The sequence below is a fragment of the Lacerta agilis genome, chromosome 7, assembly GCF_009819535.1.
Source record: "Lacerta agilis isolate rLacAgi1 chromosome 7, rLacAgi1.pri, whole genome shotgun sequence".
In the NCBI taxonomy this organism is placed as follows: Eukaryota; Metazoa; Chordata; class Lepidosauria; order Squamata; family Lacertidae; genus Lacerta; species Lacerta agilis.
This window is the reverse complement of record NC_046318.1, coordinates 25,652,260-25,679,558: the sequence shown is the minus strand read 5'-3', so window position 1 is coordinate 25,679,558 and position 27,299 is coordinate 25,652,260. Positions and strand designations below refer to the sequence as shown.

General features: G+C 40.6%; 1 protein-coding gene across 6 annotated transcripts; it reads left to right on the top strand.

The window, feature by feature from the left end:
- On the top strand, window positions 1-27,298 carry MAK (male germ cell associated kinase). 6 transcript variants are annotated; one of them, XM_033154553.1, is made up of 15 exons: window positions 1-172; window positions 5,276-5,584; window positions 6,216-6,270; window positions 6,357-6,478; window positions 8,507-8,586; window positions 10,243-10,375; window positions 10,545-10,716; window positions 11,652-11,819; window positions 12,949-13,278; window positions 13,711-13,901; window positions 14,944-15,071; window positions 15,339-15,467; window positions 17,022-17,096; window positions 21,259-21,381; window positions 22,727-22,819. In XM_033154553.1, the coding sequence occupies exons 2-15, from the start codon at window positions 5,484-5,486 to the stop codon at window positions 22,816-22,818; spliced, it is 1,899 nt and encodes a 632-aa protein (XP_033010444.1). In that variant the 5' UTR covers window positions 1-172; window positions 5,276-5,483; the 3' UTR covers window position 22,819. The 6 variants fall into 6 exon arrangements, with proteins under 6 accessions (XP_033010444.1, XP_033010443.1, XP_033010442.1 ...); XM_033154552.1 differs by lacking the exon at window positions 22,727-22,819 and adding an exon at window positions 26,636-27,298 and having other exon boundaries at window positions 2-172; window positions 17,025-17,096; XM_033154551.1 differs by lacking the exon at window positions 22,727-22,819 and adding an exon at window positions 26,636-27,298 and having other exon boundaries at window positions 2-172.
- The last annotated feature ends 1 nt before the right edge of the window (window position 27,299 follows it).

Here is a 27,299-nt window from a genome sequence, read left to right as displayed (position 1 = left end):
CTGCTGCTTGACGCTGCCGCCGCCGCCGCCGCCGGCTCTTGACCCCTGGCCGGGTTTAGAGTCGAGGGAGCTGCTGGTGGTTCGGAGGTTGGGATGAGGCGGCCAAGGGAAGAAGGAGGAGGACCCGGAGGGGGCGGCCCCGGAGCCTCCGCAGGCGGCCAGCAGCTCAGCGGTGAGTGAGGCGAAAGGCGGCGGCGGCGGCGGCGGCAGGGAGGGTGGATTAAGGAGGGTGACGAGGCGGGCGTGGAAAGAAAAAAGCCCCAACCCCCCCCCCCCGCTCTTATTCTGGAGCAGCCCCGTTTGAAGCATTGCAAGGGGGTTGGTCTAGATGACCCTTTGGACCCCTTCCAACTGTACGATTCCATGATTCTTGTGACTTGGGATTTTACTTCCAAGGCTCCCGTTAACTTTGGGCGGGACTTCAGAGTTCAGGCGCGATCTAGCCAAAGCTATAAAGGCCTTTAGAATCGCGTGGATTTCAGTGGGAAGCAGCTTAAAATGGAATCTCAAGCATAGGAGCGACATTGCGCTTTTCGTTTATGTATCTCACTTTTTCTCCCAGGGGCTCGCATCACTTATTTTATCCACGCAGGGAGGAGTGGGCAACCCACTGAGTTTCATAGCTGTATGCGGATTTGAATCTGGGCCTCCTCCCAGGATCTAATATTACTTTCTTCCACTATGTTACAGTGGCTCTTAACAGTACTTAATTTGGGTACCTAATGAGAAGTGTGTTGAAATTTCCAAGAATGACGGTGCAGTCCGAAACGTGTACTACCCAGAAGGACATCTGATGGGTGTAATGGGGAGTTGTAAGATGGTATTGTAGAGTTGGAAGAGAGCACGAACAACCCCCTGCAATGCAGGAATCTTTCACCCAACATGGGGCTCGAACACACAACCCTGAGATTAAGAGTCTCATGCTCTAGGCCTACGGATTGAGCTATCCCAACTCAACTGTGTATTTCTTTAAAATCTCTGGTAAGACTGGAGGGCTACAAGAAGGAAATAAGGTCAGAAGGGGACCATGGTCGGGAAAAGGCTGGGAAACAATGATCTACAGTATGTCATCAATCTGCCTCCCCCCCCCCCCAGGGAAGCACCTGTGCAGGTTTTGCTTGACCAATCACAGCTGTTGCCTTCCATATACAAAATTAGATATTTTCTATTCACTTGTGATAACAGGATTGTTGCAGAGTTAGATAGAACTATTGGTGGGAGACTGTGGGCTGAAATTGACAAATTTCCATGGCAGGAGGATTGGTTTTGCCTTCAAGAAGCTGATCAAAACAAAGATCAACCACAGTCTGCCAAACATCATTTATAAGCTTTTTCATATGGGAAAAGAAATATTTTAAAATTACTATGAGCTGGAGATTCAGAAATCTAAAATTTTCAATTAGCCTGAAATAATCTAGAACTATGGCTGCAACCCTAAATATATGTTGAGCTCAATCTGAAGCAGAGACATTCTACATTGATTCCAATAGCTAGGCTAAATGCTGCACTTGATAGTACTGTATTTTTTAATGTTCCCTCCACTGAAATCACTTATAAACATTTTCAAGTAAATACAATTAAGAGCAGATTATAATAAAGTGGGTGAAATTATTGAATGCATATTGTTTCTAGGTGTGCTGAACGAAACGTAGAAGGGTAGGGTCTTCTCTTAACTATGGGGATGATGGCAGATGTACAAATGCCAAGAAAAAGAGTTCAAATAGTGTTCTTTATTCACAGAATGAAGGGTGCAGTTTCCACTTGAATAAAAATATGTGAAACTACCTTGTTTACTACCTTGACTACCACTTGTCACTGTTTAGCAACAGCAGCAGTTTGCCCTGTAAAAGTAAACACGGAAAGGAAACAAAAGCAAAATGAAATCTCTTCAAGTATATGAGTATGCATTAATTCCCCCTGCCATGCATTTAAACACCATCTGTTTCCTATTGCCAACGGAGTAAGAGTTTTGCCTGTAGCAGCTACCTTTCTGAACATTTTCAGAATTTTCTGTCAATTTTTGTTATTGCATTTTTAAACAAAATAATAATGAACTGTACAGTCATTGCTAGTTCTCATGAAGCCACTGGCAAAATTGTTTGCAAGGTGAGCCTGATCTGAGTTTTTATTGCTTAGCATTCATGAGGTTTATCTTTGATCTTTGTCTGTGAGAACTTTTCTGGAAGGTGATCAGTGTGACCTGCTTTTCGATTAAAAAAAATGTGAAGCAATATTCTAAACAAGACACTAATGTCAACTGATATTTTCTTGTTTCTTTATTTCCAGTGCAGGGACCCTATGGTGCACCTGTTAACTATCAGCACTACTATGCTTCTGCTTTCCCCTAGCCCCTTTGTGATGCTGCTGTTCAGTGCAACATGCTGCTTTGAGCACAGAAGGGATTTTTTCCCCACAGCACAAGATCTAAGGTTATTTACGTAATTCCGCACAGTAGCACGCCTGTGGTATGGTAGAGTTGAATGGCTTTGCCATACTTGGCTGCTGGGGTAGGCAACTTGTGGCCCTCAGCCTAATTTCATGGGCCTTCTGCAAGGAACCAGTTCATGCCCTCTACAAGTGTTGATGGAGAGTACACTGTCATTGTCCCGATTAGTGCCTCTTCATTTGCTCAGTCAAGCAAATGAAGTCTAAAGAGTCTGAAGTTCCAAATATTTGGGCAAAATCCACACCCTCTCTCATTCTCCCATTTTGCCAATGCTCCTGTTGTTCTTTTCTAAGCTTTCCTATATATGATGTCTTCACAAAGCCCTAAAATGACTAGACTTTTGGATCTGGCTGTCGTGCCCTGATTTTAAACAGTGAATGTTACTGAAAATAATGGCATTTGGTTGTGAGCTAATATGTTACATACAGTCATACCTCTTGTTACGAATGCTTCAGGATGTGTACAACACGGGTTATGAACGTGCCGAACCCAGAAAGAAGGGAATGGAATGTATTACTTTCCGGGTTCTGTGGTTCGCAGACGCGTCAAATGATGTCATGCGCAGAAGCGCAGAATCGTGTTGTGCACATGTGCAGACACGGCGCTTCAGGTTACACACGTCACGGGTTACAAACGGGGCTCCGGAACGGATCCTGTTCGTAACCAGAGGTGCCACTGTAGTCCTATATTCCCTGACCTGAGGGTGAGCCGCATTGAACTTAGTGGGATTTATTTATTTTGTAGACAAGTATAGGATTGCAGTAGCAGATTGACAAACCAATGTCTCATGGTAGTTCAACAAGTAACTGGAAAGGTGATATAGGCATCTTCTGTTGTTGGTGCTAATGACTTTAATTACCTTGAAGGATGGCACATTTCCACAGATGGTTTTTTAGAATGTGTGTGTTTTACTGGCAGTGACTGTGGTTAGTCAACACTGATTACTTAGGCTTTAGTTCTGCCAGTTGCACTATTCTATTTTTAGAATAGCATTTTTACAGGCAGTGTCATCACCTTTTATGTGCTTTTTGCCCAGTAAGTATGGCTTCTGTTTTTGAAAAGTTTATAGTTATCCATCTCTCGGAAACAAATGTACGTGCATCAGAGCTTCTGCAGGCTCTGTTTCAGTTGTGATGCTTTCTCTATAAGGTTACGCCTTAACATAAAGATGGCATATCTGGTAACTATCGTTTTACCGGTACTTGAAATTTGACTTGAAAGGATGGCAATTAGTCAATTCAGTGTTACTTTTGATTCATACGTAGCTAGCTATCGCTCTCCGCCATTTTTCTGATACTGCTAGGCGCATTTGCATTACGGCAACTTGACCTTTAACTGTCCTCTGCTTTAATCCTCCCTTGATCCTCCTTGAGGAGATTATTGGCAGCATGTCTTGAACAATGAGGAACAATCTGTTGTTTACAATAGCATTTTTTCTCCATCTCCCTTGGGAAACTCCCAGGAGAATGTGATATACACTTGTCTCCAAGTTCTGCATCAGAGGTACGCTGTGGGGCCTGCATATAATGCTCTGTGTGCCTGATCAAATTGTCCTTAATACAATTTTTAAAATCATTATTCTTAAGAAGTGGGTGGAATGTGCAATAAACAGAAGGACTTCATTTACTTATTCCTGCACCACCATCCTATTCTCTGCTTACCCATACATACATCTTCTGAAAGCTCTGTTATGCAGTTAAATCATACCAACAGCTGTAAAATGCTGCAAAACCATTTAATTTACTTCACATATATTTATGTCCTTCAGTTCCATCCTCTAAAACTTGGCTACCCAGGGAATTCCATTTTAATTCCATTTTGACACAATTGTCTCCTTTGTAGCCTTCAAATATAGCTAGTTGACAGCTTCACAGGCTTCTGGTTTTTCACTTTATTATTATTATTATTATTATTATTATTATTATTTCTCAGACAACACATAAAGTATCCTTTTGGGGGTTCTATATTTGCTTCATCTCTTTCAGCACCATCAGAGAATCTTTTTTCATACAAGCAGTAGCCTGGTCACTGAAGATCTTCTTGTGTGCTTTAGGAATTTTTCTTCACTGCATTGTTTGGAGCATTCCTTGTAAAAGCACCCACTGTAGCATATGTGCTGCTGTAGCATCTCAGTTTGGGAACTATTCTGACATGCCTAATAGAATCATGTTTTGGAGCTTTCTTTACCTCCATGAGAGCTAGAAACCTGTATTTAATAATGAAATTGTAGAGTATTAGAATTGTAGCTAGTGTTGTGGCAGTCTAGAAATGAAAACTTTGATCGCTTTGGTGACATCCTGCACAATCCTATGGCAGAATTAAGTCCCGCTAATTAAGTAAATGATGATAGTAAGTCCCACAAAGTTAAGAAGTATTTACGTACTTTCTAGTAAGTGGGTTTAGGTATGGTCTAAAGCAGCAATCCTATACACACTTACCTGAGAGTAAGTTCCATTAAACTCAGTAGGACTTAGAGGACTTAGTTGTGAGTAAACATGAATAGGATTGCACTGCTAATATCGAAACCTATATGTTGGCTTGAAATAATATGTTGTAGAATTAATTAGCCATCATGATTATTAATAGTCAGAACCTACAGTGTCATTTCACTTGATTCTACTGTAGCATTAGCCCATCTTGCTCTCTGTTTTTATCCTAGAGTGAATTTTCACACTTTGCAGGAAAGCTAGTTTGGCATTCTGCTTGGATTTAGCTGAAATCTACTTTGCATGTTTACTTTTTAAATATAAAATGTTTTAGTTTGTTTGTTGCATGATAGTAACATGCTTTCCTACAGAATACTGAAACAAAATATCTGTTTCTATTAAGGACTCTTGTAAGAATGGCAGCATTATTCCCTTCACTACGACGTTATTTCCGGATAGTGTGGTTATAATACTGGAAAAGAAGACTGATGACTTAAGCAAGTACTATGACAGATTACTCGCCCATGTAACAGCAACATTCTCAAAAGTCCCTGTTTGAAAAAGAAGCATTTTTAGCATTTTAAAGGATTTGGCTAACCTGTTTTTACAAAATGAATCGCTACACAACCATGAAGCAACTTGGGGATGGAACATATGGCAGTGTACTGATGGGGAAGAGCAATGAATCAGGGGAGCTTGTGGCCATCAAAAGGTATGTGCCATTAAACCTTCATGCATGACAGTGCAATGTTACACATGTCTACTCAGAAGTAGGTCCCATTGAGGTTAGTGGGAATTACTTCCAAGTAGGAAGGTGTCGGCATATGGTGTTGGTTGCTGTTAGTGAAACATTAACAAAATATAAATAACAAATATGTAAATGTTTGAAGCCTCATTCTGGATGCTCTTTAAGCAGTAGTAGAAATTGCATGTAATTTCCCCCCCTTTTGGCTTCTGCTCTGTGAGCCACCTCATTTTTCTCCCACTTTGCCTTCTGAGATGGCCTTTTACCTTTTGCTGGGCTGCTGCTTCTGGCTAGCTGAACTGCAGCATCGGGACCCTTTCTCAGCTGCTTTATTTTAAGTTAGGCTGATTGAAATAAGCTGTTATGGAGTGTACACTGCCCATTCATTTCATACCTTTTTCAAATTCTGTTCAGTAGCTTGCATTGAAATTGCTGCCAAGATTTTTTAATTTGTTCTGATATTAAGTAGAGCAGGTTGTAACTTCTGAATCAGGAAATAATATTTCAGTGCTCTGTATAATCTACTGTACTTTCTATCTTCTTTGCGTGTTTCACTTTTTACCTAATAAGCATGGGTTCCTTGTGACTTTTATTTCAGAATGAAAAGAAAGTTCTACTCTTGGGATGAATGTATGAATCTTAGAGAAGTCAAGGTAATGCTCATATTTACTAAATAACTATTTAGGCCTGTGTTGGAACCAATGACATGATCATAATTATTCTCTCTGATGTATTGCAGTCTCTGAAAAAACTTAATCATGCCAATGTAATAAAGCTGAAAGAAGTTATTCGAGAAAATGACCATCTTTATTTTGTGTTTGAATATATGAAGGAAAATCTCTATCAGCTAATGAAAGACAGGTATGTCCACTTTTAAAACTTTGCATAGATCTGGTACCCACTGGTGAGTGGGTACAACATCCTGTTTGATTTTTTTCTAGAACTCTGTTCACAGTTTTCAGTACAGCACAGAAAGGTGATTATTACAATATCAAAGGGGAAATGTTCATGTTTCACATATCTAAGAATCTGGCCTAGTTGGTTTACAGCAGATCTATTGAGCCTTTGAATATTATTGCAGGTTCAGGTATCCTACGCAGGTCAATTATTTTCCTCTGAGAAGAGCCTTTTTGTTACTCAAATTTAACTGGATGCTTTTCCATTTGTCTTGGAAGGGGGCCTTGTTTGTGTGGCACAACAGAAACCGAGAACCTTGTATGTTACTTTTTTGACATCCTTGGCATCCTATCTGTATGTCAGTCTGAAACAAGTTTCTCTTGCAATTTCTGATGGACAAAGAAAACTAGTGAACTCTTCAGAAGATTTATTTTGTTAGCCAGAAAGTGTCAGACTGTTATTTAAGAATTGTACTCAACATTGCAGTAAGAGAACGTTTTTTCAGCCCAAGGATTTCTCCTTGCACAGTGGAATGTTCTGCCCCTCTTCTCCTCTTGTGTGCCCCCTAAATGTGTTCTTGGAGTTCCTGAACCCTCCAGAGAAGATTTTGGAATAGATTGGGGTATGCATGGGGAGGGGGGAAGTCCCATAGTGCTAATCCATTTACTAGTGCACATATTTAATTGAATACTGTCGTTAGTCAGCAACGTGTTTGGGGTTATCTAAACCTTGTGTTGCTTTTGTTGAGTTGCATGTCATAAATTGCCATCAAGAAGTACAGATTAATCAGTTCATCTTTTTATTGCTTTAGCTGGTGTAATATAGATTCTGTTATGTTGACTCGACCCACAGCGAAAACATCGCTTGTCTGCAAAAGCTTCCACGGTGCTTTCAGTTCCTGCACCCCCACTCCTGGGTGCAGAGCAGCCCCCCTTTGCAACATTTCCTTTCTCTCTGAGTCTCCTATTCTGCTCATCAATATAGTACAGTGGTGCCTCGCAAGACGAAAATAATTCGTTCTGCGAGTGTCTTCGTATAGCAAATTTTTCGTCTTGCGAAGCACCAAGGCAGAATAGCGGTTTTCGTGGGGGGGGGGGGATTTTCCGTCTTGCGAGGCAAGCCCATTGACTTTTTCGTCTTGCGGGGCAGCCTTCTGCTAGCGAATGCCTTTCGTCTAGCGAGGCATTCGTCTAGCGGGGCACCACTGTATTTAATATTTATGTAAAGCCATATTTTGTATTCAGATGTGGCCTATGGTCAATATTAAATTAAATGAAATTGAATTTTTAACCCAGCAGCTTTCAAATGAAGTGGTCATCAAAGCCATAGAATCACTTGGGAGGACCAGCAGAGCGGCAAGGTTGCAGCTTTCTGCCCTGCTCATCAGACCCATCTGCCAGTCTCCAATATTGCCAGACATCCATCCTTGTGTTTGAAGAGTGCATAAAACACAGTACGCATAGGTACAAATTGCATGATTTCCAGATTGTTCATGGATATTGACTGCACTGTTCAAGCCTACACATACTGCTTTTTATGCACATACGCTCTATTCAGATGTTAGTGCATATTTGTGGATGTCTGGCAGAACTGGTATACCTGAACATGGGGGGAGGGGGAATGTAAGCTTGCTCTCATATCGCCCCTAGAGAAGATCAGTGAGAAGATTGCTAGAGTTCAAAATTGTTTACATGCAGGAAAAGTTGCAGAAAAGTTTAGAATAATTGTGAACATCAATCATTGTGATTTTATATTATTATATTTTATATTGTTGGGCATCCTTAGAAAAGTTGTGGTGTGAATTCACTAGAAGAAGTAAATGAAAACTGAATGCCGTTTTGGATGGTTAAATCAAGGCTGTTCACTTTATGTGTTGATTTACTGCATTTATATAAGGCTGCCACATTTTAAAATGAGATTTTCTGCTTCATAAGCACAAATAACTTTAATGCTACAAAAATCTACTGACATTGTCAATTTGTTTCCTCTCAGAAATAAGTTGTTCCCTGAGTCTGTCATCAGGAACATTATGTACCAGATATTACAAGGGTTAGCTTTCATCCATAAACACGGTAAGACACTTCACTATTCTTGTTTTATCTGAGTAAAGTAAATGTACAGTGATAAGTATTTGTAACTTGGGGGGAAATGCTTCATGATTTGTTAAAGTGAGATTGGTGTATATTATTAGAGTTATGCAGTGTCAGTGGATCAAATGGAGAAGGAACCTTCTGATTGATACATAAATCAGACAGTCCTCTGAAACAAAGCTACAGCTGTCACTACACGATAGTTGTCATTCCCCACCCACCCAAAGAGTGTTATGTTTAAATCCTTTGTTCTATCTTCAGTTTTCAAGGCAATATTAATTTTACCTCAAGTTGAATCCATCCAACCATTGGACCTCAAGCAGAAGGCCCTGTAGCAATAAAAATAAATATCTAGGCCTGCTCCATGGGTTAGGCCAGTGATGTACTGAGACAGACGCATGGTTGTCATGGTGACTATGAAGCTCCAAGCCAGACCCAGGACTTCATGGCCACAGTGAAGCTCTTTAGTAGTGGGGTCGATGGTACACTTATAAGATCCCTGTTCTGTCACGGGGATGAAAGTATCAAATCAGGTGCCCAGGTGCACTAGCTTCCCTGAAAGAAAGATTGCATATTTTTTGGGCTCATGCCCCCTTCCAATCCACCAGCCTGTGCTGGTTCTGCACAAAACACCCAGGTAGACAGAGCTGGTTCAAGGTAGATCCACCCAGATTTTCTTAATACATTGCAAGTTAACCCCTTCATCCAAAATGAAATCATGGATGGTGGTAATTTTATTACGGGCTGATGTGTTCATCGGCAGCACCACTTGGGGAGCAGTGGGAGCCAAATTGGCATGGTCATTAAAACTGTGGTGGTTGAGAGATGGTCCAGATGCAGCCACTTCTCAGCTGGCCTGCTCGTGCTCCAAACGATGATGCTGGTTATGGAGGTGCTGTGACCACGCCCCCAGAGCACATTCTAAGCACATAATTCAAGTTGACTTTATATTTGGGTGCTGCGTGGTCTTTGGATAAGCTTGGCCCAGTAACAAAGTGTGTGCCTATAAAAAGCAGGGCTGGGGAACCTATGGTCCTTAGGATGCTGCTGAACTCGTATCAGCTTCAGCTACCCATGGACATTGGTCAGGGATGATGGGTGTTGTAGTCTAGCAACATGACAGGCAACATCCCTGCTCTTAAGCAATCCAAAGCATTAAAAACTTTATACCAATGTATGATCCAGCACAATGTTAACACTGAGTAGTACATATGAATAGGTAAAAGTACTGTTCAATACCTCAAAATAGTAGGAAGCAGTAAAGTGCAAGTATCACAGATAGATTTGCTCTAGCAGTTAAAATGCAGGTGCCACAGGCAGATCTTTTAACACCCCACCACCACCACCATTTTTTGGGACTGCAGGATTTTGCCCTAGTTTGTTTAAAAGCAGATTAGTTGCCATAATTCCTAAATGCCAGCTGCTACAGGTCAGAACTTTCTCTGTATTTAATTTGATGAACAGATTTTTTTTAAAAAAAGAAATGGTAAATTAGTTTAGAATTAATTCAAGAGAGATTATTTTTATTTTCCACTTGAATTCCATGCCCAAGTTCCATATTTCAGGTAGTTGTTGATACTGTGGTTTGTTTGTTTGTTTGTTTGTTTATTATTTCTTTGTCCGTATTCACATTTACAGGATTTTTCCACCGGGATATGAAACCTGAAAACCTTCTCTGTATGGGTCCTGAACTTGTTAAAATAGCTGACTTTGGGCTGGCTAGAGAACTTAGATCTCAGCCTCCATATACTGATTATGTTTCCACCAGGTGGTAAGTATGGCTGCAATCGTAACCCCACTTTATCTGGGAGTAAACCCCATTGAATTCAACTTGCTTCTGAATAGACATGGTTAGGAATGTGTTGTTATTCAGCATGACCTTCACTTACCTTTTGCATCTCTGCATGAATGTATTCAATTATTTCTCTACACCATCATAGGTACCGTGCACCTGAGGTTTTACTGCGATCCTCTGTTTATAGTTCTCCTATCGACATATGGGCTGTTGGCAGCATAATGGCTGAACTATACACATTAAGACCACTTTTTCCAGGAACAAGTGAAGTTGATGAAATCTTCAAAATTTGCCAGGTGTTGGGCACTCCAAAGAAGGTAAGCTATTTTGAGAATACCTAATGGCTTGGATGCTAAGTTAAATTAAGCAAGTTCACAAATGAAAAATTTGTCATCTCTTCCCCACCCCCACACCTCTGCAGTGGGTTATGAGGGGGCTCCTGAGCAATGTGAAATAGGGGCAGGGGGTGTTGGAAATAGAAGGAATGGGAAACTTTTTTCTGTTAGCTTTTAAGATTCAAGCCTGGTTGGGGGGTGAAATAGATCAGCGATGATTTATTATTCCTGTTGTTTTAACAGTGGTACACTGCTGAAAGGAAGAAAGTCGGGTAACCAGGAGTGTTTTTGTGAGCTCCATTTAATTTTGTACTGAAAACAAATTTCTTGGTTCATAATTCTCTAATTTTAAATGTACAGGCAACTTCCCATTTGTGCGTGATCGGCATGCATGTGACCATTGACACATGTGCTGTTTTTGGCACCACAAGGGGACATGAACGGTGCCTCTGAACACCCACCCACCCTGCATAAATGGGGAGTTGCCTGTATGTCTTTTACACTAGGCTCCCATTGGTGGATCCCAGATTTCTAGCAAAAAAGAAAGTACAGTGGTGCCCCGCTAGACGAAAATAATTCATTCTACGAGTTTTTTCGTAGAGCGAATTATTCGTCTAGCGAAGCGGCAATGGAGCGCAGAGGTTTTCGCGCTAAAAAAAAAATTGTCTTGCGAAGCAGCCCCATTGACTTTTTCGTCTTGCGGGGCAGCTTCCGCTAGACGAATGCCGTTCGTCTAGCGAGTTTTTCATCTAGCGAGGCATTCGTCTTGCGGGGCACCACTGTAGATCCCACAAGCCTGAAATCTGCCCACGCCTGGTCTAGGCTAGAAGAGTTTGTTTTTCCCCAGCTTTTTTTTTTTTAATGAAACATCTTCTTATCTGATGTTTCATGACTGCTGTTATATGCCTTTTTCTCAGAATGATTGGCCAGAAGGATACCAACTTGCCACTGCAATGAATTTTCGCTTCCCTCAATGTGTCTCCCTAAACTTAAAGACTCTCATTCCAAATGCCAGTAATGAGGCAATACAGCTTATGTGTGAAATGCTGAACTGGGATCCAAAGAAACGGCCTACAGCAAGTCAGGTATGTCGTATGCAAAATAGTTTTTTCTTTTTTAATTATCACAAGTAGTTGGACCACTGCTCCTATCAGCACCAGCTGGCATGGCCAGTAGTTAGAGATTGTGGGAAATGTAGCCCAGCAACACCTAATTCCCTATCTCAGTTTAAAGTTTAAAGAAAGTGGCACTCCAATAGAAAGTTTGGGGCTTCTAAATTCATTTTTGAAAGTTATGCTACAAACTCTTTCCTTCTATGGAAATCAGATAGTCACCAGTAAGGAGCAGGTCATTCTTAGTGGTGGCTCCATCTTTGTGGAGTGATACCCTCCAATAGGCATTTTCATATCCTTCCTTGCTGGCCTTCAAGTGCCCATGTAAGATTTAACCTGTTGATCAAAGCCTTGAGCAAAAGGAAAGAGGGGGAAGCAATTGACCTCTGGGTGGTTGTTCAGTGCTATACCTGGCCAGGGGAGGTTCTGCTGGGAGGCAGCGGTCTGCTCTGGGTGCCATTCCAAAGGGGGGGGGGGGTGGGACAAAATGCTGATCCCCGATCGGTGGCACCCCCGGGGCGTTCGCCGCTCACACGCACACCCCGGACGTGCACCACGCCCCCTGGGATGAGCGCTGCTCCAGGTACCAGAGCAGGTTGCTTTGCCTCTGTACCTGGCCTTGATTTTTTTTCAGTATTGGGTTGGTTTTGCTTCCTATTTTTATGCATTGTGGACAGTAAAAGTGGGAATAAAACAAAGTTGATAAAACCCATAAAAGGTTCTTTCAAGCGTACAAAGCACATCTCATATGTTATCTTAGTAATACCACCCCTGTGAGATATACCAGTAATGCTATTCCCATGTTGTAAAGGAATTGAGAAATTGTTGCTTTCCCAGGGCCTGTTGAACACATGGTTAATATGATATTTGAATTGGGAATGGCCTGCTTTGGACTTCTGACTGCTACACCAGTTTCTCCATTTTACACGCAGTTAAAATTCCTCCTTGGCTGTTCTGTCCTGTGCATGATATTGTCCATGCCACAAAACTTGCTTCTACAGTATAAGATTTTGCTTAAGGAGAACTGTTTATCAGCCGTACGCTAGAATGATTGTAGACATTTTATCTGCATTCTAGTTATCAGCATTCTCTCTTTCTTCAGGCATTGAAGTATCCTTACTTTCAAGTGGGCCAAGTTTTAGGACCGCCTCCACAATATTTGGATCAGAAACAGTCTCATCCCAAATCAATTCAAGCAGCAGATCCAAAGCCGTCTCTATCCAAGCTGGACCCTGTATCAAAATTAGAACCCGTATCTAAGCCAGAATCTCAGTCTTCACCAGAAGCACTTGATAAGTTTCAGCTGCAGTGTGTATCAAAGAATAGCCAGCAGCCCCTCCAGGCAATTCAGTTGCCACAGAATGCAACCAATCATCAACCATCAAAGCAGCAGCATTCCTTCCTTCCAGCCATCAATAAAAATTCAACACCAGTAAGTTGCTGTCATGTGGCTATTTACCTATGAACAAGTCAAAAGTACATAAGTAATTGCTCTGAAGTAATTTTACATTCTTAATTCAATAGGGTTGCATAACCTGCAGCATTCTGTGTAAAATTTTGACTTGGTGTTTTCTTCTGAAATCCATTCTTTACAAAGCCGCTTTCCACTTGTACCCATGCCACTCCTTTCCCTCAGCCAAACTACTATAGATTTCTCTGATTTATCCTGTTTTTCTCTCCATGGTGCTTCTTTCCTTACCCAGTAGCATGCACACTCTCAGCGCACCAGAGTTGCTCTAATTTTGCAGTCAGAAACTCCTACAAACCAAGAAATACTTTCAACTACTTTCCAATTTAGGATAGTAATGTAGGTAGCAAGATGTTTCAGAAATAATACAGGGTTTTTTGTGTGTAATTGAAACAGAAGCAGATAGCCATAGGACCGTCAAATGGTGCAGTAGGCCTAAAAAATTGTCGGCGCCGATGGGGGCAGACTATGTTACAGGCGATGGATAGCTGGGACAATTTGGATGACTCCGAATTTGGGATTTCGTATTCTAAGAAGCCTAGCATCACCATGTTAAGTGAAAAGAAAACAAAGGAATCTCTTTTTAGGTAAGGCATTATATTTTGTCCTGTTTTCCCTCCTAGTTTATAATCAGTATGTGTGGTAGCAGGGAAGCAATCTGCAATACTTGCAGTCTGAAGACCAAAAACAGGATGAGTTTTTTCTCTAGAGTTTTTGGCCCAATCGGCCTGATACTTATTCCCCACCCACCCCCACAGGCCAACATTGACAGATGGGCAAGGCCACTTAACTTGTTAATCATCTGATGTCATGCTAACACCAGGTAACTCATGGGTGGGCAGTCCCATCCACCTTTCAACGTTGACCCACAGGGTGGGCGAAGCAGCACCCAGCAGGCTTGAACCCTACTCCTTAGCTGACGTCACCCAGCTGGTGGACAGGTGGTTGTAGCTTGGGGAATATGTCCCATTGTGCTAACTTGAGACCACCCCCATCCCCAGAGCTTTACCACCCCAAGTCTGGAGAGCCTCCTATACAAAAGCAGCAAAATACACGAAGGCAGGCTGGACCTATCCATACACATTGCAATCATTGCCTGCAGGGTTAGTGTGGAATTATGGTCAGTGTATCTCTTTGCTCGATCCCAGCGCCTGCCCACCTACCAGTTTGAAAGCACATCAAAAGTGCAAGTAGATAAATGGGTACCACTCCGGCGGGAAGGTAAACGGCGTTTCCGTGTGCTGCTCTGGTTTGCCAGAAGCGGCTTAGTCATGCTGGCCACATGATCCGGAAGCTCTACGCCGGCGCCCTTGGCCAGTAACGCGAGATGAGTGCCGCAACCCCAGAGTCGGACACGACTGGACCTAATGGTCAGGGGCCCCTTTACCTTTACCTATCTCTTTGAATCACAAAGAGGGTTTTTTTTTCCAGAAGTGCTTCATTTTTTAACTGTTCCCACACAGCTTCCTGACATTCTTGCCTAAACTTTTTCAGTATAGGCTCTGCATGGAATCTGCATTCTAGGTCTGCTTCAACTCTGCACTGAATGTGGAAATGCAGCATCCCTAAGATGCTGGAAAACACTATTGTTTTGGATCAAGAGTTAATTTGGGTTATCTTCACTTTCAGTGTTCCTGGGTGTATGTCCCCCAGATCTGGCCAATCAGGAGAAAACAAAGTTCTGAAGAGAAATGACTCTGGAATATCCACAACTTCAGCAAAACAGTACTACTTAAAACAGTCAAGATACCTACCTGGTAAGGAGGCAATTCTTTAATGCTTTTGATTACTTAGGGTGGGTGGTGGGGGTTTTTTGTGCCTTTTCTTCTGTTAGCATACATAGGTCAGAGGAATAAGTGGGCAAAAAAGAGGGGGGAATCCAGGAGCTAGAACAAACTTTATTTCAAGAGGCACAGTTTTCAGTGAAAGGTGTTGAAAAGCACATGGTGACTTCAGTGTTCTTGATAGGCTATGCCCTGAATTGGCAACTATATACTAACCGTTATCATTATTATTTTTCTAAGGTGTAAACCCTAAGAATGTCTCCTCAGGAGCAGCCAGTAAAGAAGGATCTCACGGTAACTGGAATAATTCCATGTTTTCAAAACCGATGGCACCAATTGCAGGACTGTCTTTCAGCAGAGTCAGTGCAGGTAATTAATGTAATGTATACAGTTAGAAATCTGTGTGTGTCCTCCCCCACCCCCAATCTGATATATTCGATAGATTTTGTAAAATTTATTTACTATGTTATTTTTGTGATGGTTTTCAAGCAGCATGTGTTTTCAGTGTTCTACTGTATTTTTAATTCCACTATCAATGTGCACAGCAGCAAGTATGCAGCCTGAGACAGCGATTGTCCATTTGTATCAGCGTTGCACCACATAGTGCTGAACATGGCTGTGTCAATTGCCTCTTGTCAGAATGGGTTTTGTGATATTCATAAGCGTCCAGGTGCATGTGTGTGTACGAGGGGTTCTCAGTTGAGGAAGGGAATTGGGATATGTATAGGGCAAGTACTGTATATGCTAAGTATAATGCTGAAACACAGCCTGGGAAGTTTTCATATTTACCCTGTGTTAATTTACCTCCATCATTCTTCTGTTGGTTTCAAACAATATTAAAGAAGAGCTTATCAAAGGAAAGCAAATTACTTCAAAATTAAAGCTGTAGATCTGACTAATCTCAAAACATCTTAAATTATTGAAAGCAGCATAACCTAAGTTCTAGTCTATTTCTATGTAGGCGTTTTTCAGATTGAGCTTTTTTTAAAACAGCTATGATTACAGTTCCATTGCAATTTATTTCAAACCCTTGCATAATACACTAAATATCAAGATAATCAGAAATCTCAAATAAATAAAACTGCTTATTTTGTGTTACAATGACATTGTGTATATTGTGAAATTGGAGGGTCAGGGTTTTCTGGTAAGTAATGTTCTTTTCTTTTCTTCAGACCACTCACTTTATACGTTTGCAGCACATGGAATAAAGCTCATATTGCTATGACCCTTAGTGGGGCTAGATTTGCTTTATTTTTTCTGGGTTTGCATGATCATACAGGGCAGATGAAAATATTATAAATATTCTGTCTGGGCTTTAGAGGCAGGTAAATCAGCTTTACTCAGTGTCTTCTTTAACCTATTTGAAGTACTCTTCTGTTAGCAAATAATAGTAATTACTTTTACTGTATTGATGATTATTAGCTGACTGCACATATGAAGGCTGCAGTCCTATGCACACTTATATGAGAATTGGTCTACGGGGCTTAATTCTGAGGAGACATGTATAGGATTGCCCTTTAACCTTTTCGTACAAGAAAAATACACTATGCATTTAAATACAAATTTGTAAAATTCTGTAGTATTTTCTTTCTAGGATTAATAAAGGCAATTTGGTATTTCACTATCCTATTCCTTCATTATGCTTATGATCGTAACCAATCTCAATTACCCTTTGCTTTGCTTGTTTGATTCTTGGTAATAAGTATTCACTGGTCTAGCTCCTGTTTTAGAGATGAATCTTTCAACATTTACGGAACTGATACGGCATCCTAGAGGCTCACTCACACATGCTATATTCCAGATTGCTTTTTTTATTTTGTGTGTGTGTGTCTTCCATTAGTTTCATCCATTCATTCTGTTTGCCTAAGGTATTTATTTTCATCCTTTTCTTTTCCTCCATCTGTTTTACTGCCTCCTCTGAAGAAGAAAACTTAATTAAACCAATTGAAAAACTGTCATGCAAAGAAAGAGTGAATGAAAAATTAGAGGACCCAAAAGGTAATTCCTGGCAATTATGTTTGGCAGTGCTTAATCTTTTGCAGGTTTTGGGTTTTTTAATATTCAAATCATATTTATTTGCTTTTGAAAAGGCATTAATTGTATCATTTGAGCCTTAGTATTTTAGTTTGACATATGTCATGGCTTTAGCTCAGCATCTCCAATGTGCAAAGATAATCTTGTGTGTGCAGAAGCTTCCTTGTTCACTTTTATGATCAAAGAGATCACAAGAGGATCTTGTATTTGGAAGATTCCACAGGGCCATCTGGCCATACATGTTTGCCAAAAAATGAAAAATCAACTGCCACCAATCCATCCAGTCTCTGGATCACTGTGTGTCACAGGCACAGAAAAGATGCTTCAAAGCTAACTAGGTCCAGATAATTCAGGCAAGCAATCTAAGCCAGACTTGTTGGGCAGGAATAGGAGGTACCTGCACATATTTAGATTATTTCAAGAATATGGAAGACAGAAGTATGACCTTTTGAACACTGAGTAGAATCGGGATTTGTTCACTGTCATGAAAGGTGTTTTTTTCCCTCAGCTGAAAAGGGAGTTATACTTGGAAAACTCTTTACGGAGCAATCCTATGTGTGTACAACAGGGCATACATACACTCAGGTACATACACACAGAATTTCTGCCTTGCAGTGAAATCATACATGTATATTTAGAAGTAAATGTAGCTTACCCCCTGGTAAATGTGTATAGAATTAGAGATGGTACTCATGGAGTGTAAACAATATGTTCCAAAGTGAACTTTGTCCCCTTTTACTTTGCATCAAGCAATATATAGATTGTGTTTGCGTTTCTTTCTGCATACTATTGTGTTTTGTTGTATAAACAAGATGAAAATATGCAAAAGAAAATGCCAATAATAATTTCCTGGGACTAGGGCTGCACTCCAATGAATATTTGTGACTGAGATGGTGATTCTTCTGTTGAATTTGCAAAGGGCGCAATCCACTACAAATGCATGGGAAATGTGCAAAAGTTTCCTCGTTGTATAAACAGACTTGCTTAATTATGAGAGGCTTTAAGGAGTCCTCTAATTTCCTGTTCGTTTGTTTAAATTTGCTAGGCACAAATGGGTGCGTAACTTTATGCCATTCATTTTAATAACGTGCCAGAGCTGTCTGAATCATACTTACAGTGGCATGCTGTGTTTCTTTCTGTAGGTTTTCCCATGCCAGAAGGTTGGGGTTGAGGTACTGAAGCACTTACTTTGATGAGAGAGATTTGTATGTGCATACAAATGTAATAATTACAAAGTGTAGCATACGCCATTCTGGTTCCCATCAGGTCTCCAGTTCCATCACTTTAGTGTGTAATCAGCTGGTGGGTTTCTCTGGCATACTGTGTATCTCTTCAAACACCTGAATTGTTCCAACTACTGCTTCAAATGATGATTGCTCTTTCTTGCATGAGGGAGAATTTTAAGCAGGGGTTGGATGGCCATCTGTCATGGATGCTTTGGCTGAGATGGCCCTCAGGGTCCCTTCCAACTCTACAATTCTATGATTCTTAGAATATTGCATAATTTACAGTAGGAAGGCTTGCATCCCACTCTGGCTGATGCCATTGCAGAGAGTACACTATTCCTTCTGTATTCGCTTCCAAACTACCTGTAGGCCTGGGAGGCCATATAAGCTTGAGGACGAACACAACCGCCTGTGAATGACAGTGCTTGGAAGAGGTAAGGATTCCCCTTTCCTAATCTTTCTGTATTCGTAGGCTTGGATTTAATATCTTTTAATTTTCTTCTTATTGTTGCAGCTTTTCCTCTTACCTACACTGACAGTCTGTTTCTCTTTTGTATTTCTAACTAGATTCCATAGATGGAGGTATTCCATGTTTCATGCATTTCCACATGGCTTGCAAAAGGTTCAGCTGCTTTCTTTTGAACTTTTGCCTTCAGTAAGGATTCAAAGGAGCCAGTTGTGATGGAGAACACAATTGAGGTTACCTTAAAAAAAAAGTTTTCTAAATAAAACTGGCAAAACAATTTTTCTTGGGTTTCGGTTAATTAGCCATCCTCTTCGCTTCCCCCCCCCCAACAGAAGAAGAAGAAGAGTTTGGATTTGATATCACGTTTAATCACTACCCGAAGGAGTCTCAAAGCGGCTAACATTCTCCTTAGATTTTCAGGGTATCCCAACAGGCTGTCCACATGTCCCCACTTTCAAATATACCTAATGAAGTGCATATGTTTAAGAATGCAAATCTGCATGCATTCAATGTTCTGTTGAAAACATGCGTTTGATTATAACTCCCTCACCCTAACTCAGCCAGGGATACACAGAGCAGAGCTTGTTTTCTTCTGCTCTGGAGGGTAGCATCTGAACCAGTGGCTTCAAGTTACAAGAAAGGAGATTCCGACTAAAGGTCAGGAAGAACTTTCAGATAGTGAGAGCTGTTTGACAGTGGAACAGACTCCCACGAGAGGTGGTGGGCTCTCCTTCCTTTGAGGTTTTTAAGCATAGGTTTGTTGGCCATCTGACAGATATAAGCAGCAGTAAAGAATATTGATACAAATTTAGATAAAGCCAATGAACACCCATATTTTCATTGTTTTGATACATTTTGTCAATATTTGCTCATTATTTTCTAGTTACAAAAAATGCCCAATATTGGAAACAACCCATAGAAATCTGGGTAAATAATATTTGGAATGCACCTCTATCAGGAGACCTTACTCGCCATAGAAGGGTAATTAAAGGCACTTCAAAGATAGACACTTTTGGTGAGACTTGGCTTCCATTCTTTTCCTTTATAAATGAGAATGAATATACTTTTATTCCACCCACAAGACAAGAATCTTTGGAGAGGATGCTTGAATTGACAGTGCCCAAATAAACGTATTGCTTGTGTACTGTGTACTGCATATGAAACTGATTAAGAATGTACCACTGTATGTTACTGTATTTATATATTGTTCTTGTATTTACATGAAAACCAATAAAAATCATTTGGATTTTTTTTTTATGTATAAAATGCTTGACAATTTCTTTGTTTGGGGTAGTGCCTTTGGGTTTTGACCTAGGGGTAAAGACCTGCTGCAGTAGAATTATGGTAAATAAATAAATGGACGCCTTGCTGGTTATCATTGTTCTTGCCTGTTTATTTAAGATAACTAAACTCCTACCTAGGACAAGCTACATTTCCATGGTATTAGCAAATAGTGTTGTGCTTAATGACTTCCACCCAGTATTTTATTTCTCTGGCTTTCTTCAGGTGCATTTGACCCCTAATATTGGATTGGAAAAGTCAACTTTTCTATCAGTGGAGGGTTAATGATAATTCATTCTGAGACTGCATAGATAAATCGGTTCCTCTGGTGCAGATACTATTGTTTCAGAGAGGTCTTGGATGCTTACAGTGGGGGCTAGAGAACAGTAAAAACAACTGTGTGCATTAATCTCCCTGAAAACATCTCTGATCAAGAGTACAGTGTTTGGGCAAGATGCACCACTAGAAATGTGATGCTGGCATTAGGACTCCAGTCGGCTTCATTGGAGACTGAATTTCTTAGAACCAAGACTACAGTGGAACCTTAGTTCTCGAACGGCTTAGTTGACGAACAAATTGGCTCCCGGATGCCAAAAACCCGGAAGTGTGTGTTCCGGTTTTTTAACGTTCTGCGGAAGCTGAACGTCTGATGCAGTGCCGCTTGCCTCAAAACTATAGATAGTATGATTTCTTGTCAGTATGTTTGCATTTTTAGTTGTATGCACACTGACACTGAAGAATGAACCAGTAAGACCTGGAGAGAAGAATGCTGGATTTGGTGCACTCACTGATCATTGGGGTTTTGGTGATGAACAACTTTCTGTCACAGCATTTCTACTGTCTTGTGGTTTGCCTGCACTTTATGTAAGACATAACGCTTGCATCTAATTCCGGTGATAATTCTTTGTACCAGTTTTGTATGTACCAGTCTATCTGGGGATGTTTATGACACACAGGAAACTTCTCCCTTGCATCTAAATTTCTAGCCAAGAAGAATATACTAACTTGTATAAAATTATGAACAGTGAACACATCTTTGAATGCCTCTGAATGACTAGTACAGTCCTTAAAATAATCCTTCAGATCTTTCGAAGAATGTGCTGGGTGCCTGAAACCCCCCTGGTTTATTTTTTAACTTTGTTCCTTTCCACAGGAAATCCTGGCTTTGTAGGAGCTGCTTACAATACCACTGGATATATTCCTTCCTTTCACAAAAAGGAGGTTGGTTCAGCTGGTCAAAGGATACAACTAGCACCTCTTGGTCCATCAGCAACTGGTAAGATTGCATTATTGTCTTATCTATAGTGAAACAAACCATCACGTGTTTCTGAAGTCTCTATCTCTCGGGCTTTCTGTAAGGATTTGGGCCAGATCACTATGGCTATGCTTAAGGTTTTTCTCAAGACTAGACCCATTGAAATTAATGAGCACGACTATGCTCCATTAATTTCAGTAGGTCTGTTCTGAATAACACTTAATTGAATACCACCCTTAATGTATCATGTCTGAAACATTAGATTGGTCTTGCAAAGGTTTTAATTTTGAGTGTGTGGTGAGGTGTGTGGTTTTTTTTAGTTGCCTTGATTTTATAAATTTATGTTATTTTGTATCTAAATTGTTTTCTTTGTTGTAAGACACAAATATAACTTTGTTATTGAGTAGCATACACGACACCCATAACTAACTGAACTGAACTACAGTGATAAAACTCAGCTCAAGCATAAGTTTTCCCACTTTCATATTAAAACTCCATTTCAGCTTGGCATATTTAGTTCCGATTCCTATTGGCAATTATTTAAAGTTCACATCTATCTCATTATGTAGGAGCTAGCAAAAAAAAAAAAAGCTTTCTAGTTGTTATTATAGGGTATTGCACCACAAAGGACATTTATCTTGTTAATAGTAAATTCCACAACTGCCACTGAGCATTAACATTGGCTTTCTGTTTAAAAACGTTATAGGGTGTTTGCTTTTGTACAACAGATAAAGATTTAGCTCCATATTAAAGTGTGGCTAATAGTGTATAACTTTATGTTCTGTGATAAGTCATACACACCTGAAACCCCTTTGCCAAAGAACCGTCGATTAATTGGAGATCATTTTTTAAAGCACCATAAAAGCAAGAATTGGAAGTTCACGAATTTCCTTGATTAAGTGCCCAGTAATAGATGTGCAGACTACAGTACTTTAAGACTAAATGAAACTTCACCCTGGGGTTTCCAAGTCTTCAGCCGGACCCTGTAGCTGTTGATTTTTAAAAGCGGGGTGATATGCAGGGAATTGGCAGGTGAAACTTTTCATGGTGTGGAGATAAAATGTATCCTTTGCCAATTGCCATTGATCAAATCACAGCCTATAGAGGTGAATTGAACAGTTGGCAGCCTGTTACTTCACCTTCCAGGACCACTTGGCCACTATACCTATTTAAAGTAATGAATATTCTATAGATACCGGACACGCATTTTATGTTATACTCTTCAGAATTACATTCATGATGCTGGTGTATTTTTATTTTGACAAGGGCTTAAGTTTACAAAGGAGTAAGCTGGGAATACTTGGCGCTCCCATGTTTCGGAAGGTGATCTAGAACTGTGTGTGTTTTACTGACTCGCTATTTGCAGGTGGCTCGTTATCTCCACCTGGATATAAGGGCTGTGGAAGTGGCTTTTTAGAGAGAGAGAGCGGACCCAGGGTGTGGGCAGAGCAGTCTTGAGGTAGGAAACTTAGGTACTGCCATAGTGGGTGAAAAGGTCCCACTTCCTTATTCTGCTTGGGCCTTGATAGTTGCAACAAGGAAAAAAAAACACCATTTAAAACCACAAACATCAAAGGTAGAGTGAGAGATGGGTATCCCAACTCACTACAGATCTAGTGTGTGAGGCACATCAATTTCTGTAGCCCTTAGTCCACAAAACGTGCTGTCTGGCTAAGTACCATATCTAGTCGCCTTTTAACTGTCTCCACATAATGGATTTTTCTCAGTTCATTTACATGCATGGACTAGAGGTTGTTGGTTGCTTGTTGGAGAAAACTATTCCTTGACTCCGCAACCTTTAGGAATGCAGTTACCAGTGGGAATCTTGCCCCATAACTAGGGTTGCTAGTTTCCCTCCTGCCTACCAGCTTTTTTTCCTGAAAGAGAGATCAGTTCTATAATGGCTACCTGGTGTTCAGAAATACCAACAGCTAGAGTTTCCCCATTAAATCGCCATGGTATGGAAAACATGGCATCCTGAATTTCTGCCCATCGTGCAGCTATTAATTGAATGGAAGCTCTTGTCAGGAAAAAGCTGATGAACCCAGAGGGAAAGATTTAACTATTCCATTGTATTCTAGCTTTCTCTTCCCACTTCACACAGCAAACATGTTTATTTTTCTTGACATGTTCTCACCTTTCTATCACTTCATTTATTTTGCCTGTCAGAGCTTCCTACTATCTGTGACACAAAGAAAGGTAAAATTAGGAAGATGTGTGATAAATAAATTGTTTAGAACTGATGGTGATGTAATGATGAGCATGAATAAAGCAGTGTATCCAGCATACCCTATTGATAAAAGTTCATAGGTTTGAATCTGCTGCCTCATGGAAAGCACTTCTGGGCAAATGCTGGCTGAAATGTGCAGAGTGGATCACCTTCATTATATGCAGTTGCACGGGCGCCAACTTGAAAATAATATTGAAGGGCCTGGGTAAGCCCCTCCCTGCATAATTGACAAAAGACAAGGGATTCCACACATACCATTTGAATGGCAATGCCCATCAACGTGGGGGGGGGGCTGGGCCCCACAAATATTTTAGGGGGGCAAAGGGACAGCCCCTCGTCGCTCCTATGTGCAGTTGTCTTTCAGTGCTACAAGTGATGAGTGCAAATTGCCACTGATCTTACTTTATTCTTTCACAAGATTTGTATACCACTTGATTATAATCAGTGCTTTTTTCTAGAAAAGTTACAGTAAGTGCCACCCTTTTTAACAACAACAAAAAGAGGTGCCAGTACTGCGAGTACCCACTGGAGTGGAAGCACTGATTATAATAAAACCTCAAAGGCACTTGCTGAATCTGAGCATATCTCTGGCAACATTGCTTTTCTCTCCTCCTATGCCTGGAGTGGGATGATGGATCAGAAATGTCAAGAGAATGACAAACTGAGACTTTTCTATTCTTTTGGAGTTGAGTGCCAATATATGCACTTCTTAATGAATAAGCACAAATAACAAAGCAATGCTTATCTGCCTCAAGCTGAAAGACATCTGAAGGCAGCCCTGTTTAAGGAAGCTTTTAGTATCTAAGGACTATTGTATTTTAATTTTCTTTGGAAGCCACCCAGAGTGGCTGGGGGAACCCAGCCAGATGGGCAGGGTATGTATGTATGTATGTATGTATGTATGTATGTATGTATGTATGTTTAAATAAATAAAATTATGCTGGTCTGTGTGGGTGGTACTCAGAAGAACAGGGTGGCAATTCTCTGTAGTGCAAGTGAATTCAGTCTGGAGTTCTCTATCTTCTGGGAGGCTTTGGTTTAGGGAGGTCCAGAAACCGTCTGCCTTGCTCCATGGCAGAGCTGTCAACCTTCCTTTTTTTTTTGCATTGGGAAACGGCCACAGCTGTCAACTTTCTCTTTTTTTGCAATGGGAAACGGCACTGGAATAAGGGAATTTCCCGCAAAAAAGGGAAAGTTGACAGCTATGCCATTCTCAGCAACATCACCTCTGCTGCCTGATATGAAAGAGGCTTGCCTAGGGCTGAACTTCTTTAGGGGAACATGATAGGTTAGGCATCATTCCCATACACACTTACTGGGAAGTAAGCTCCATTGAATGCAGTTGGACTTGAGTAGACCTGTATAGGTTTGTTCTGATAGTACTCTTCACATCTACTTTAAGATAAGCCCATATCTGCATTTATATGTTTTGGTTGTGTGGACAGGTATTGGATTTTGTATGCTTGTTTAATTCAAATGCTCATTCAAATGCTATGGAAACAAACCTTTAATAGCATCGACATGCTAAATATTGCAGTATACAAGTTTTAAAACATTCCTATTACCTCACCTGCCTTATTAAACAAGCATGTTGTTGTTGTTGTTGAGTCATTTAGTCATGTCCAACTCTTCGTCACCCCATGGACCAGAGCACGCCAGGCACTCCTGTCTTTCACTGCCTCCCGCAGTTTGGTCAAACTCAAGTTGGTAGCTTCGAGAACACTGTCCAACCATCTCGTCCTCTGTCGTCCCCTTCTCCTTGTGCCCTCAATCTTTCCCAGCATCAGGGTCTTTTCCAGGGAGTCTTCTCTTCTCATGAGGTGGCCCAAAGTATTGGAGCCTCAGCTTCAGGATTTGTCCTTCCAGTGAGCACTCAAGGCTGATTTCCTTAAGAATGGATAGGTTTGATCTTCTTGCAGTTCATGGGACTCTCAAGAGTCTCCTCCAGCACCATAATTCAGAAGCATCAATTCTTCGGCAATCAGTCTTCTTTATGGTCCAGCTCTCACTTCCATACATCACTACTAAAAGCTATCGTTTTCCCAGTAGTGCTTGTTTAATAAGGCAGGTGGGGTAATAGGAATGTTTTAAAACTTGTATACTTCAATATTTAGCATGTCAATGCTATTAAAGGTTTGTTTCCATAGCATTTGAATGAGTTGTGTGTGTTCGTTCATGCTCTTTGTAGAGATGTGTTTTGTAGGTTCATAGGTATTTAGGCACTTGTGAGTGATAGCAAAAAGTAAATATGTTCTATAATTTAAGGTATTGCTGGATGACAATGTTCAGAGACATTCCCATTAGTAGCAGTTACAATACAGGCCAGTGTTTGAAATTTGCACCTGGCTATTGGCCACTTGCAACCAAGTGAAGATGCCTGAGCGCCAGGATGGTGCCTTATGTCTCCACCATCTGGAGGTGCATGCCTGGGGATCCTTGGATCTTGACTGTTGTCACACACTAATAACACATCCTATAGAATTCTATCCATTATATTTTATCTGCACAATCAAAATGAATTTCAGGAACCAAAAAGTCATATTGAAAAATGTGACTTTCAAGCCGCCTGGCTCCAAAATGCCAACTAGGCATTCCGTTTTGGCAACTGTAACCCTGGTGTAAGGAGCCATTTGGCACCTAGCTTATATATATCTGAGTTTCTAACACTGATACAGACAGCCAAATATCCAGGGATGAAATAGCTTATCTTGAGGTTGCTTTGTTGTCTGTCCTTGTACTGCTTTAGAACTCTGTGGTTTTGGAATAGTTGATTAGTTTGTGTGGCTTTGGTAGCGACATATATGCCATTACATCAGCAAAAAGTGAAGATAAATATGCCCTTCTTTCCCTTCTCTGCTCGTTCCCAAGTGTGCTATTACAGCTAGAGTATATTTTCCCCCTTTTGTGTGAATAGTAATATTCAGTATTGTGTACTATACACTTATTAAAATTAAAAAAAAACAATTACTCTGTTTAACACAGAGAGAAGTAAAGTTTTAGCCACTGGATTCTGGCTTATATTGACTTTTGTGTTTTTTTATTCAGAATATGCAGAATATGCTTGGAAAACGAAAGCTGCTCGTTCTCAGTTACCAGGGCCGACATACAACCCAGCAGCAAAAGGCATGAACATTTTAACTCGCCCACCTCCAGTGCAACCCATCCATGGAAGGACTGACTGGGTGGCCAAGTATGGCGGGCATCGATAGGAGGGCTTGCTCCCACTATGTATGCTTTACTGTGACGGTTATACACTTCCCTTCATTTACTTCCGGGACGCTTTAAAGCACGTTTCTACTAATAGAATATCAATTCTGGAAAGAACCGAGAGCCTGTATTTTATTACCTCTAGGGGAAAACCAATAATAAATACATTTTACTTAGAAAGCATTCTTCAAAATAGTGTCTCTAAGGTAGGGTTGTTGTTTGTTTTTTAATTTTGTTTACATTACAAAGTATTCTATAAAGTATATTGCCAAAACGAATGAGTATTTCAACTCTTTCTAGGTAAGTTTTTATTTGATCCCTTTGATGTTTCCTTTTAAAAATGTTTTTAAATGACATAAAAAAGCAAATGCACATGTTTGCCATTGAGCAACTGTGAGTCCTTTCTATGCGCAGAAGAGCAGATGTGCAAAATGTAGGGTAAAGGGCGACTTTCAAACAGATGTTGCTTCCAGAACATTTACAGATGAAATCAGATTTGAAC